Source organism: Chrysemys picta, chromosome 3 (genome assembly GCF_011386835.1).
Source record: "Chrysemys picta bellii isolate R12L10 chromosome 3, ASM1138683v2, whole genome shotgun sequence".
NCBI classification, from domain to species: Eukaryota; Metazoa; Chordata; order Testudines; family Emydidae; genus Chrysemys; species Chrysemys picta.
This window is the reverse complement of record NC_088793.1, coordinates 166,949,224-166,962,392: the sequence shown is the minus strand read 5'-3', so window position 1 is coordinate 166,962,392 and position 13,169 is coordinate 166,949,224. Positions and strand designations below refer to the sequence as shown.

Below are 13,169 nucleotides of genomic sequence, written 5' to 3'. Positions count from 1 at the left end.
CAGTTGGGGACTTCAACTCACTGGATCAGGCAGGGAGGAAAAAAAATTGTTAGAGAAATATCCAAGACTGGAAAGGAGAGTGTGTGAGGGTTAGGGCTGTGAGCTGGTAGATGTCCTAACTGCTGTGATTACTATCAAAAGAGGAAAGATCTGATCCAAGAACTAGCTGCCCGAGATTTTACTTCACAGTTGTCTGACTCTCATGCAAGAAACGACGCCATAACATTGGTTTTAAACCTCTTCAGCACTGACACGTGGGCAAGGCGCTCTCACTAAGCTGCCCATATGTGACAGAACTCAGACTAGTTGTAGATCAGTCAGATGGCTTTGTAAGGTGCTCAGACACCATGGTGATAGGTGCAGGAGTGATGGATGAACAGAAAACTGAGTCTCCTCAATGAGATTTATCAACTTCATTGTACTTGGAACCAGACTGGAGAAAGCACTACAAATGTACTGTGGGAGCAATCCTGCACTGGACTAGATGATCAGATGTATTTCCCCTCACAATTTAGCTAACGTTAATGAAGTGTTATGTAAGTGCTAACTTTTAGAAACTTGACACACACTGTATTTAATAAACCTCATGACTGCATGTTGTTAAATCAACAGGATTTAAATGTATTAAACTGATACTTCATTAGTGAAATTAATTGTAGAACTCACTGTCCTAAAGGGCTAACCATGGTTTGCACTTCACTTAATCAGGAAGAATTTAACCTATTGAAGAGTCCTGACCGTATGGCAGCTATTGCAATATACGCTCATGTTCTTTATTTCCTGCTTCTATTCAGCATTAGAAATAATTGCAAATGCTTGTTTGCAGAGTATATGAATGAAACTAAAGGTCACTCTCAGTCACTTCCTAGAATGTATTTCCACTCCGTGTCTATTTTTATTAAAACTATGTCTGTAAATGGGAGCTAATCTAGCAGTAATAAGTGAGGCTTCCTGGAACTGTCTTTCAGATGGATTTTACAGGCAGGTGAATCAAATCGGAGGAGCCCACAACATAGTAGACAAACAGATACTCTCCAAACCAAAGAAGAAAAAGCAGAATCTCAGAGGACTTGCCCCTTCAGTGGTAAGAATTTGGAAAGTAAAAGAAATCTAGGACTCTACTTCCCAAAATAGCATTTTGTGTTGTGGTAGCTTTGCAAAGTAATGAACAAGAGAGCATCTCAACTGGGGAGAGCTATCTAGTTTGAATGGGATAGAAATGCTGATAAACTTATATTCTTCAAAGCCCGATCTCTATCATTGTTTTATAACTAGATGCTGTGATCAATTTGAGTCACCTGTGTGGGGAATTAACTATGAGATCCAGTTATCCTTGAGCAAATCACATGTTCTTTCCTTGCCGGGTATGCGCTTGTGTTTTTATTTTGGAGGGATCATTACTCCATTCCTAGGCTTCTAAGATTGGCTTTTTCAGGAAGCTGTTCACACTGTCATGCTTTGATATTTATAACTCATGGGAGTAAGAGTTGTGCCTATTTCATCTGCTAAATGCCATGGTGTGAGAGCTCTACTATGTCTAATCTGTGAGGAGTGTTTTCAAATCTGAGCCCAATCCCATTGACCTATGTGGGAATTCTACTTGCGGGGCACTTGCAGGATCAGAACCCGGTGTCCTAAATTGCTACTAGCACTCCTGGCCTCCTGCCTATGGTGACTAAATTGCTGGGCAACAAAAACTTTGTGACCATGGTGGAGTCCAAGGACTGAGCCACTACTAAATCAAGACAGAGGCTAGTTAGCTGTTTGGCAGAACTCAGAAATTGTCTGTCTGGGAGGGAGAGTGAACTGATTTCCCAAACATTCATGCTGGCCTTGAACTTTGCAGAGAATCTCTACTGACTGACAGAAAACAAATAGCTTTCTTTTCCTTTTAGGATTTCCAGCAGAGTGTGACAGTGGTGCTGCTTCAAGATGAACACACCCTTATCTCTGCAGGAGCTGTCGATGGGTAAGGAGAGAAAGAATGGATTTTTTTCTGAGTTAATCTGAATTTTCCTCTCAGCGGCACGGGCAGAAACTGAACAGAAATTGTATGGGTCCCAGTAGATTTTACATATTGCTTGAATCAGAGTAAATTGCTGGTGAACATCTGAAGTGTTACTGATTGTCCATCTAACAAAATCTAGAGTAGACAATAAGAGCCATGAATGGCTCTAACAAGAGGCAAGCTCAGGCTCTGGTATTCTGGCACGTGGGCGGATGAGATACCTTGTTTAACTGCGTAGGGAAATTCACTCTACTTGCCAATTAGAAAGGTCTCTAACAATGTTAATTTTAGATCTAAATGAGACTTGATAACATCACTTTTAAGGAAGCAATGCACTATAATAGCAATTTTTCATCTGTAGAGTTTAAAGTCCTCTACAAAGGTGGGCAGGCATTTCCCCCATGTTACAGGTGGGAAAACAGAGGCAAAGAGCAGCTAGGTGGCTTTCCCCAAATCACTTAGGGTATGTCTACACTGCAATTAAACACCTGTGGCTGGGAAGTGCCAGCTAACTCGGGCTCAGGCTGTGAGACTGTAAAATTATGGTGTAGATGGCTCAGGCTGGAGTCTGGGCTCTGGGACCATGTGACGGAAAGGGTCCCAAAGCTCAGGCTCCAGCCTGAGCCCAAACATCTACGCCACAATTTTATAGCCCCGTGAGCCCGAGCCAACTGACGTGGGCCAGCTGTAGGTGTCTAATTGCAGTGTAGGAGGCCTTCTGACTCCAGACCAGTGCTGAGTCTGCTGGATTGCATCACCACTTCTGAATGTGTTTCTTACTCCTCCTTACTGGGGATTTAATTTAAAAAAAAGCCATGAATTTAAAAAAAAAAAAAATTGGCTTGGAAAGAGCACTCTTGTAAAGGTATGTTAAAATTATGGGCCTTATGTGACGAATCTCTTTAAAAGCCTAAAAAGGTGTCCTAAAATGGGTTGTGATGGTGAACCCAAGGTATTGCTGCCATTCATGACAAGTGGTTGAGTTTTCTTTCAAGCTTCATAACCACGTACCAGGGGGGGATGCTGTTTTAACTGTTCTAGCACCTCCATTTTTGTTTAGGGGAAGGTGTCAGACTACTGGGTGGAAATATTATTCTTTAGATAATGAGCTGTGGCTGGATATGTGTGAGTGTGCAGGATAAAAAAAACAGAGGGTGCATTTTTGGGGTGTGAGGTCGGTTGGTATATCTTGGAGTGCTAATAAACTGTCCTTCTGGTTAATATGGAGATTACCTTCTCAGGCTCTGATCCTGCAACCACCTCCACGTGGCCAGATCCCTGTACACAAGCAGAGTGCTACTGAAGTCAACAGGGTTGGGGTCCACCTGCATGGAGCTCATTGCTGGGTCAGGGCCTTCATGACAGAGAGCAAGGAAGAAGCTTGAAGGGCTTTTTCAGTCTGACTGTCAAAATATCAATGCATCCTCTTTATTTTAGTTTTCATCTGAGAAAATTAACTTAGTTTTTTATCTCATTGGGTCAAATTACATCTTGATTCTCTCTGAAACCTAATTCTTGGACTGGAAAACTTCCATGCTTTAGCCTTAAATATATTATATTAGTTGCAAAAATAGAACATTCTGGAAGGTGAAAGGCAGCCAATGACTCCACTGCCTAGCCCAGCAATCTCAGTTGTCATTCTCTGAGCAGGCCTCTGCTGTGGTTTGCTTCAGTCATGTTGCACTTCCTAGATTCACTGGATACAAGTGGTGGGGAACCATCCTCTTATTGCTGTAGAATGCTTTTATCAACTCTGTATAGCAGGTGTAGAAGGAGATGCCTGTATCTTGAATTTCAGTGTAATCAAAGTATGGGACTTGCGCAAGAACTACACCATGTATCGGCAGGATCCGGTGCCGTTCAAGTCATTCTGCTACCCTGGGATCAGCACTCGCAAACTGGGTAAGCAACTGAATGATGTTACTCCTCAAAGTTTTAGGTTGATCTGAAAAATGATGTGAAAGAAGATGGCTTGGAGGGGGTTCATGTCTTGTGTCAGTGATTTCCAGATCTGACTGGCCTGGTTTAGCAGGGCTTTTTTTTTTTTTTTTTTAAACAGCCAGCACCATAAATTCAAGCAGAGATTTGAAGTTCAAGCTGTTTCTCCTGCTTCTGTATCATCAAACCAGTAATAATAACTCCTGTGGGCCTTTCTAGTGGGATTGCACAAAAGTAACTGGGTGGAGAACATGGTCCTGCAATTTGAACTTAGCTAACTTGGTGATGATGAATGAGCTAAAACCAAATTCAGCTCCTTCTCTCTTTGTTGTGTGGGTTCTGCAGAGCCAACAGGGGTACAACACAGTAAAACTTCTATTGGTCAGAAAGGTAAGCAGCTCTAACTCTGAATACACACAGGGAGCAGATCTACTGAATAAGAAGGTGCTATTTTTACATGGTAGCTTTCTTGACTAGAACCTCACTTTAAGGCCCAGCTTATTATAGACTCATAGACTCATAGACTTTAAGGTCAGAAGGGACCATTATGATCATCTAGTCTGACCTCCCGCATGATGCAGGCCACAAAGCTGTCCCAACCCTTTCCCTTGACTCTGCTGTTGAAGTCTCCAAATCCTGTGGTTTAGAGACTTCAAGTAGCAGAGAATCCTCCAGCTAGCGTCCCCTGCCCCATGCTGCGGAGGAAGGCGAAAAACCTCCAGGGCCTCTGCCAATCTACCCTGGAGGAAAATTCCTTCCCGACCCCAAATATGGTGATCAGTAGAACCCCGAGCATGTAGGCAAGACTCTCCAGCCAGACCCTCATTGCTCATAAAAATAATTACTAGTGATAGCACACTGTTCATTTGACCAAAATCATGTTATCCCATTAAACCATTCCCTCCATAAAAATCTTGATTTTGTTTCTGCTGCTCTGCATTTACATTGATTAAAATCCTTGTATCCTAACTCCACAAGACTAGCATACTGGATCGGACCAGTGCTCCATCTAGTTCAGTATCGTGTCTCTGACAGTACGAGTCCAGTACCAGCTGCTTCCAAACAAGATGAAAGAAATCCTGCAGCAGGCAGTTATGAAATAATCTGCACACAGGGAACACTTTTGTCTAACCCTGGAACCCTAACTAATCAGTTAGAGGTTGACTTATATCCCGAAGCAGGAAGTTTTGTGTTCCTTCCAAAACTCTTGGTGGTTATTTATTTAATCTTTTACTGTGTATAAATCTGGATGTTCTTGTTACCCCTGTAAATCCAACTTTACAAGTGCCTGTGAGATTGCTGCTTTTGAAAGTCCGGCTTATATAGGTGAGATGGATGGTTTCTAAACTTCTCCATAAAGTCTTGGGAGAGTTCAGGGGTGAGAATATGCTGCATCAGTTCTAGAAAATTTGATCCTCCAGTCACTGTGCCCTCTGAAAAAAGAATATCCCAGTAACATCACATGTAATAGAGATGCCCAGAATTGTGCCCAGAAGCCTTCCACTTGTTTTTTTTTTGTTGGTTTTTTTTTTTGGATTTACTGGTTATGCAGAACTTCTCTTTCTGTCTCCAGGATATTCTAGTCTGGTTCTGGACTCCACTGGTACCAGTCTGTTTGCTAACTGCACAGATGACAATATTTACATGTTCAATACGACAAGTTTAAAGACCACTCCAGGTAAGAACGATACCTGTGGAAACAGTTGCCAAATGGCTAGACTGACACTATAAAATGCAGCTTCTAAGTTTCAGCCACAAGTTAGGCACCTGCTAAAATCTGGGGTCAGGATGGCTCTGGGCATTGTTAAAGGGATACAGAACTCTTCTTGCGCATCTAGTTCAAGTTGGGTCCAGGTCAGTAATGAAAGTAAAGTTGATGTAAACAGATGATGATTTGGTGGCCTGTATGAAATTAGTTTGGTCGCAGCCTGGATATCCACACCGCAGAAACCACCGTCAAAACTGGCACTAACTGGAACTGGTTGTTGGCAGTTTTGGTAGAGAGTCCAAGGATGGGAAAAGTTTATTCTGTCTTTTAACCCTGGAAGCCTGAAGTGCCATTTGTCCACCTACCAGGCACAATGTGGATCGTAGCAATGCAAGCTTTCCCCATCACTTGTGCCCTGTTTTGGAGGGACTGCCTGAAGGAATGAGAAGCCTACTTATTCCTTTGTATCTTCTGTGACTGCCTACAAAGAGCCTCTGTTACGATATCTGTTCTTGTGATGTGCTCAGATCCATCATGATGGAGTTGGGATAAAAACTAGGAACTGGACTGGAGTCACTCAGGCCATGTCTACGCTTACCTGAGATCAACACTGCTGTGATCGATGTAGTGGGGGTTGATTTAGCGGGTCTGGTGAAGTCCTGCTAAATTGATGGTAGAGCGCTCTCTGGTCGACTCCGGTACTCCACCGGAACAAGAAGAGTAAGATATGTTGACGGGAGAGTGTCTCCCGTTGACTCAGCGTAGTGTAGACACCACAGTAAGTTGACCTAAGCTACGTTGGCTTCGGTTACATTATTCACGTAGCTGGAGTAGTGTAACTTAGGTCAATTTACAGTGGTAGTGTAGACAAGGCCTCAGAGACCACAGCTACCAGATTAGGAATACTTGGCTTCTGGACATTACCCCTGTAAAGCACACTTTAACCAGTGAACTCGGTTGAAATGCCCCACGCTCTGGTGCCATCTCTGAACTCTAAAGTTACATTAAGTCTTAATGTATGAGGAGAAAAAATGCATGTGGTCTGATGATAAATTGTCTCCAAAGATCTTAAGACATCACCATTCTGAGTTGAGTTTTTATAACAGTCCCCAGAACATTCTTACACTGTATGAGGTCTTTAGCAGAGATCCAGGCTATCTTTTCAGATGGCTTTGGCTGTGCCTCTGTGACCTTTGTGCTAACACAATGATTAATGAATTGTGATGCAGAGTTGCTTGTGTCAGAGACAGACAAATGCTTCACCGCAATAAGCAGTGACACTTCTTACTAGATGTAGCCCAGTCAATGGCATAGTTTTAGAATTTCCAGAGACTTTTCTTAGTCACTCAGCCAACGGAACTCAAAAGAACAAGGAAGGGGAAGGGAAGAGAATCTCCTTCAGGAAGACAGCCCAGTGAGAATACTTCCAGAGCTGAGCAGTAGTGTCAGTTCTCAATATTACCAGATTAGCTGCTGATGTCAAATATGCTATTTCTCAGCTCTGGAAGCATTTTCACCAGGCTGCCTTCCTGCCCCTTCAACCGCACAGCACAGGAGAAACATAAGAATGGCAAGCCTGGCCACTTGGAGAAGAGAAATCACAGATCAGATTTCTGTGCTAATAAACGTGAAGCTCTGCATCCGAGGGGAGGAAACAAACAATACAGATGCGGGGGAGGGGTTAACTAACCAGAAACAGCACCATCATGTTAATTTATCTTTAGTTTGTCTCCATACAACCATCCTTAGGTCTTGTTTGTTTAAATAGCAGTCACTTCTGTAGGGAGGGCGTAAGATTGGGAGGCTGGGTGAGGAGGTGTCTAGAAGGATCTTTTATTTTATTTTTTCCCCATACTGTGGAACAGAAAGTCTGAGTTTTAGTAATATTTGCTGTGCAGCCCTAGGCAAGTCATTCCACTTTTCTGTCTCCATTTCCCATTTAGTGTTTAAAATGGAGATGTTGACACTGATTACTATCCCCGAGGAAGATTAATTAGATAATGTCTATATAGAGCCTTGAACTCATTCTATTCTATACAAAACTAAACAATTTATTATTCCTGTATAAGGTTTATAAATAGAGCTGGGCAAATTTCTTCAGTTGAATAGTAAATTCACAGAAAAATGCAGTTTCAGGGAGACTATTCCTGAATTAATGTGGAATTCAGCAAATAGTTTTGGCCATGTAAAAAATGGGGGGTGGAGAATGGAAAAAGTCAGCTGTTCCTTTCAAGATTTCATTTCAAAATGAACTGGTTCAAACTGACATTTTGTTTTGAAATGATGGTTCCACTCGACCCGAACAAAATTTGTTTGGTTTTTATGTTTTGGTAAAAATCTGAAAAAAATCAGTTTTGGTGTAAAACTGAACACATTTTTGGGGCATTTTTCAGTTCAGCCACAGAATCAATTATTCACTCAGCGCTAGTCCTAGAGGGACAGGACAGTCTCCAATCTGGCTTTTGATTTTAGTCACTAGCTTCTATTGACTTCTATGTAATGACGGATCAGCATGAGGAGGCAAATCTTGATTCATATTATTGGTTGCAAAACATTTCACTGTTGTTTCAAAGAATTCTCAGCCAAACAGAATGTGACCATCCTATTCTGAGCCCTGCAGAGGGCAGCAGACTTTTGCAGATTCACTTCAATAACTAGAAAACCAGCAGGGTCTGCTGTTGCTTTTCTCTTTGTAGCTCGGTCTGAATCAATTCTGTTCCCTTTTAATTTGGAGGAGGAAGTGGGGAAATGGCTCCTCAGTAGGATCTGTCCCTGTTGCCAGTGTGCAGGCTCACGCTGCATCCTGTCACTCTGAACACTGCATTGAAACAAAAGCTGGCAAGAGCTACAGGATCTAGCAGGTTGTGGTGACCTTTGTAAATGCAAGTTCATGAAATACTCCAAATACAAACAAACTTCCTTGAAATAGAAACTGTAAGTGGTTTCCCTGCTAAACTGCTACTCTAGGTTCTTACTGTATTGCTGCTGTAAATCAGACACCACTATGTTCACAGTTCACTTCCTAGCTCTGTATGCCAGTGTTGGCAGAGGGCCTCAGTCACGTATCCTGCTAAATTCGGTAACTTGCCCTTTCTACCTTGATAAGAAGCCTGGGTGTAGAGTAGCCGAGTGCTCTAGATCTGTGTGCTGCTCCCGTGTTGGCTGCTGGAACTTCCGGTTCTTGGCATACCAAGGATTGCAGCTATTCAGGGCAGTAGTTTCATGGCTTAATAGTTCAGGTGAGGTGTTACTGGGACTTTAAAAATAGGCAAGCGACCAGTGTCTCTGAGCCAGCACATATTCTCCTTAAGAAATAAAGCACTGGCAGGAAGAAGGGGGAGGAGCAAATGTCTCCTCCACTGTTTCAGTAGAAGCCAGGTCTTAGCTAACAACAATTACTGGGTGACCCATTCTTTTTTTTTTTTGGGGGGGGGGGGGGGGGGGGGGAGAGTTGCACTCATGGCCCTGAGAATAGGAGACAAAGAGGCTGACTGAGGGGCCTGGGCTGGGCCCAGAGGAGGTCCTTGCCTGGAGCTGTCACACGGGAAGGAGAGGATTTAACAAAGCTATTAGATGACTGCACCACTGTGCTGTGCAGGGGTCAGTTTATAGCAAAAGGGAATGGTGCCTCCTGCTAGCTAGTGGATGAAACTTGGGGCCCTAAAGCAAGGGAGTCTGTATAACCACTGCCTTTTGAGCTATGTGAACAGGCAGGAAAAGCCTGTAATGTCAGCCCTAGTTGTGTAATCAGCTGAACTACAGAATTATGTTCTGAGTTTATTTATTTTTATTACTTTTTTTTTGTCTCAGTGGCAGTCTTCAATGGACACCAGAATTCCACCTTTTATGTCAAGTCTAGCACTAGCCCAGATGACCAGTTCCTGGTTAGTGGCTCAAGCGACCAGAGTGCCTACATCTGGAAGGTGAGACACTTGAAAGAAATCCAGACACAAAGCCCCAACCTGACGGCCCAGAATTGTTCTGTTTTCTCCTTTTATTTGCTTTCCACATTCACATAGTGAATGGAGATGAGTGGGGAGGAGGGGTCCCATTTAAAGCAGCACAGGCTTAGTTCCTGGCATGTTGTGCCCAAAGTATACAGCTGTCAAACCTGAATGTAACTATTAATGTAAAACAGAGCTAACCTCCTGCCACCATTATGTCTCTCATCACTGCTGATTATTGTAAGTTGCTGATCTTAATCTGGTTTTAATGGGCATTAAAATCTTCTTTCTGTTTATTCAGCAGCTATGACAGGTAGAAGGTTCTTGGTTCATATTTAGCAGCGGTGCACATTAGTGGAGTCTAACAGCTTAATTGTTTTAAGGGGCACTTTTTTTTTCCAGTTCATAAGCTCTTGGTTCAGACATAGCTTTTTCTCATGCTTAATTTGCAATAGTTAAAGCCTTTGTATTATGGCAAGGGCTCAGCCAGAGCCTTCAGCAAAATTCCGAAATGCTGGCTGACAGCTGAGGAGCTTAGTCACTTGGCATCTCTAGCTGACGTGTAGGAAATGCAAATGTCACCATGTTAATAGCAGGGCCTTCAAAATGAGAGAAGTTCTGTTCCCCGCTGTGTCGTGTGGGGAGGGATTGTGGAGTTTCATCCACGCAGAAACGTGGATAAGAGAGGCATTCTCAGACAAAGAGACAAATGGGTACAATCTTTAGGTGACTGTTTGTGTAACTCTTCAGATTATGCTGTTTAATGCTGCAATGAGTCCTGGCTGGGGTGTTTTTCAATACCATACTACTGTTCCTGTGGTAAAGTTTGAGGCATATTGATTGTAAGAGCAGGAAATCAGTGAATTTGGAATCCTGTCTCTGAACTGGCCACAAGACTTTTTTTCTCAATCTTAGAATTGTTATTGCTGTCTCCATTTTACGTTAGCACCATTGGCCTAAACTCAGCCATTCTCTTGCAGGAAGCTCCTGCCATTTCTGATCAGTATTGCTGGTTTGCAGGGTAGACTTTTTGCGCACACACACCTCACCCCTGTATATTTATAGTTCTCTTACTTGGATTTCCTTATCCTGGCAGCTGCCCTGTGGTGGTAGATTTCAATAGATAGGAACCTATTTAAGTACCAACCACAACTTAATCCACATTAGGGTGAATCTTCACTTTTATCTCTAATATTGTGTTCCATGCCCAAACCGTTTGCCAACTCCCCTCCCCCAAGTAACCCTTTCATGGCACTGTGCAACCTCTACACTGTCTTCTGTTGCTCAGAGGCAAAATTCATCCCCTTACAGGGGATAAGAGAGAGCTATTTAAATGTGGCTCACCTGACCTATATCCAGTCAGCCAATCTGCTTCAAACACACTTGCATGAGCGCTTCTGAATTCCTTGGTTTAGTTATATTCACTACCAAACGATGTATATGATGTGATGCTTTCACTCCTGCCCACCCCTAACTTAACATGTACCTTCTACTATCAGGCACTGGCAAAGTCAGCTGTCCGAAAATTGAACCTGCCCTGCTTTCCCCACCTGCTCTCTTTTCGTGATGGGTTTGGAAATAAAAGCACAGTTAGGAGTGCAGAGTATGTACGACGGCAGCCTTGGCTCAGGCTCGTAGCCATTTTGGGTCTGAGAGAAGCGTTCTTGTAAGGTTCGTGGCTGCTTCTTTAGGAGTAGCAGCGCCGCAGTGATGTGTTTGCTTTCATAGCAAAACTAATAGGTATCCCCTTAGGCTTATCTTCAGTGGTTCATAACGTGCCAGGCTTATCCAGCAAACCGGCTGTGTGATCTTGCATTGCACATTTCAAGTCCATGTTTTTAAAAAGGTTCCCTGGAAACTATGCTGGGAACGGCACAGGAATATTTAAGGGCTTCATAAAATTCAGAAAAAAATGGATTTAAAATCCATCTGTTTATTTTTATAAGATTCCCAGTGCTATAGCATGTGGATGCCAAACATTAATTAAAACAAATATACGAAGGGTGGTCAGGTGACCAGTATTATGTTAACCCTGTGGCTAATTTATGTAGTGGTAGCGTTCTCTACACTGACAATCGAAAACTTATCACAAATCCGACCTACTCCGATTCCTTCCTGTGCCCAGAAGGCTGCCAGACTTTATTGATTTTGATGTAAACATACTACTGGGATGATCAGTGCCATAGATAATATATGGTCAGCTGCTCTGAGAAGCATACATGTGAACTGCCAACAGAGACAAAGTTTACCCTCGTATTTTCAAACTGGGAGGAGGTTCTGAGAAGAGGCGCTGTCTGTGCAAATTCAGAGGTAGGTAAAAGGTAATTTAATGAGGACATTGTCCACCCAAGACATTTCCAGGAGACTCTTGATTAGTAGTGGGATGTTGTACCTAGGTCAGGAAATGCCATGGACAGAGGTTATTGCTGACCAGACAAGGAGCACCTTGTGGTTCCATGTTTCAGCATGTGACATCACATGCATGTTAGGGAGCACTTCAAGAAAAGTAACTGCTGGTCCAGTAATCAGTTGCATCTGTAAGAACCCCTGCATTCAGCTTAGCATTAGGGGTAGGGGTGGAAAGTATTTATTTTAAAATGGACATCTGACTTTGAACCACTAACTAACCAGGAACAGGAAGAAACTTCCTTTACAGCCGGGTGGTTCCATAACTGTACTTTTCTTTGAACCATCTGGTACTGGCCACTGTCAGAGCAGACAGGATACCAGATTAGGAGGACCCTTGGTCTGACTTAGCGTCACACTTCATATATTTCTGTGTAGTCTGATGTGTACATAATATAAGACATATCCTGAATCCCAATAGATAGCCAATTGCCTATCAGTTTTTATACTTATATGTACATTTTGGCATCCTAATGACATAATAAAACATGGGGGACAAAGCACTTGCAATGCTGATTTAACCAGAACCCAAAGGATACAGCATCAACAACCTAGTTTGTACTCTGTTCCTCCCTCCCCCCTCAAACCCATTCAGATACAAATGCCTTGTGTCTCACTCGCACTGGTGGAAATTATGTACAGCTTCATCAATGTCAGTTAAATTATATCAGTGTGAAAACAGTACGGGAGCAGAATCTGGCCCAGTGAGAATAATTCTCTCCTTTTGCCCTCTTGTCAGTAGTCAAGGATTATTAAATGTCTTGCTACACGCAATAAAAATCTATTAAATGTAAACTAAGGTGTTCTCTGTACCAAGAACTCCTTCAGTTTATTCCTTAAATGGGATTTTAGTTTCCATGGTATTGCATGTTTTGGCAGAGAAGGTTATATTCTCAACAGAGCATTTAATAGATATTTAGTCAAGTGGTTGCCTCCACCATGCCACACACATCCTTAAAAAAAAGCCTGTTATGAACCATTTAGTTCAGACAAACTTTAAATACTCTACTTAAGAATCTTAACTACAGCTTTTCAGGCTGCCATGGCAAGAAATAAAAGTTTGACAAGAAAAGGAAATTGACCAAGAAACTAGAAGCCCTCCCTGATATTTTGCATTTATCTTTGTAAATCTGTGTATAAAACCACCTTTTCCCACTTGCTAAAG

At 42.6% G+C, this 13,169-nt stretch overlaps 1 protein-coding gene across 1 annotated transcript in view; it reads left to right on the top strand.

The window, feature by feature from the left end:
* The window catches only part of DTL (denticleless E3 ubiquitin protein ligase homolog), a 33,929-nt gene that overhangs the window by 7,762 nt on the left and 12,998 nt on the right, over positions 1-13,169 (top strand). Inside the window, exons 7-11 of the mRNA XM_024101225.3 lie at positions 969-1,084; positions 1,896-1,969; positions 3,807-3,910; positions 5,520-5,624; positions 9,465-9,577. Coding sequence (XP_023956993.2) covers positions 969-1,084; positions 1,896-1,969; positions 3,807-3,910; positions 5,520-5,624; positions 9,465-9,577 — 512 coding nt within the window. The remainder of the gene's footprint in view (positions 1-968; positions 1,085-1,895; positions 1,970-3,806; positions 3,911-5,519; positions 5,625-9,464; positions 9,578-13,169) is intronic.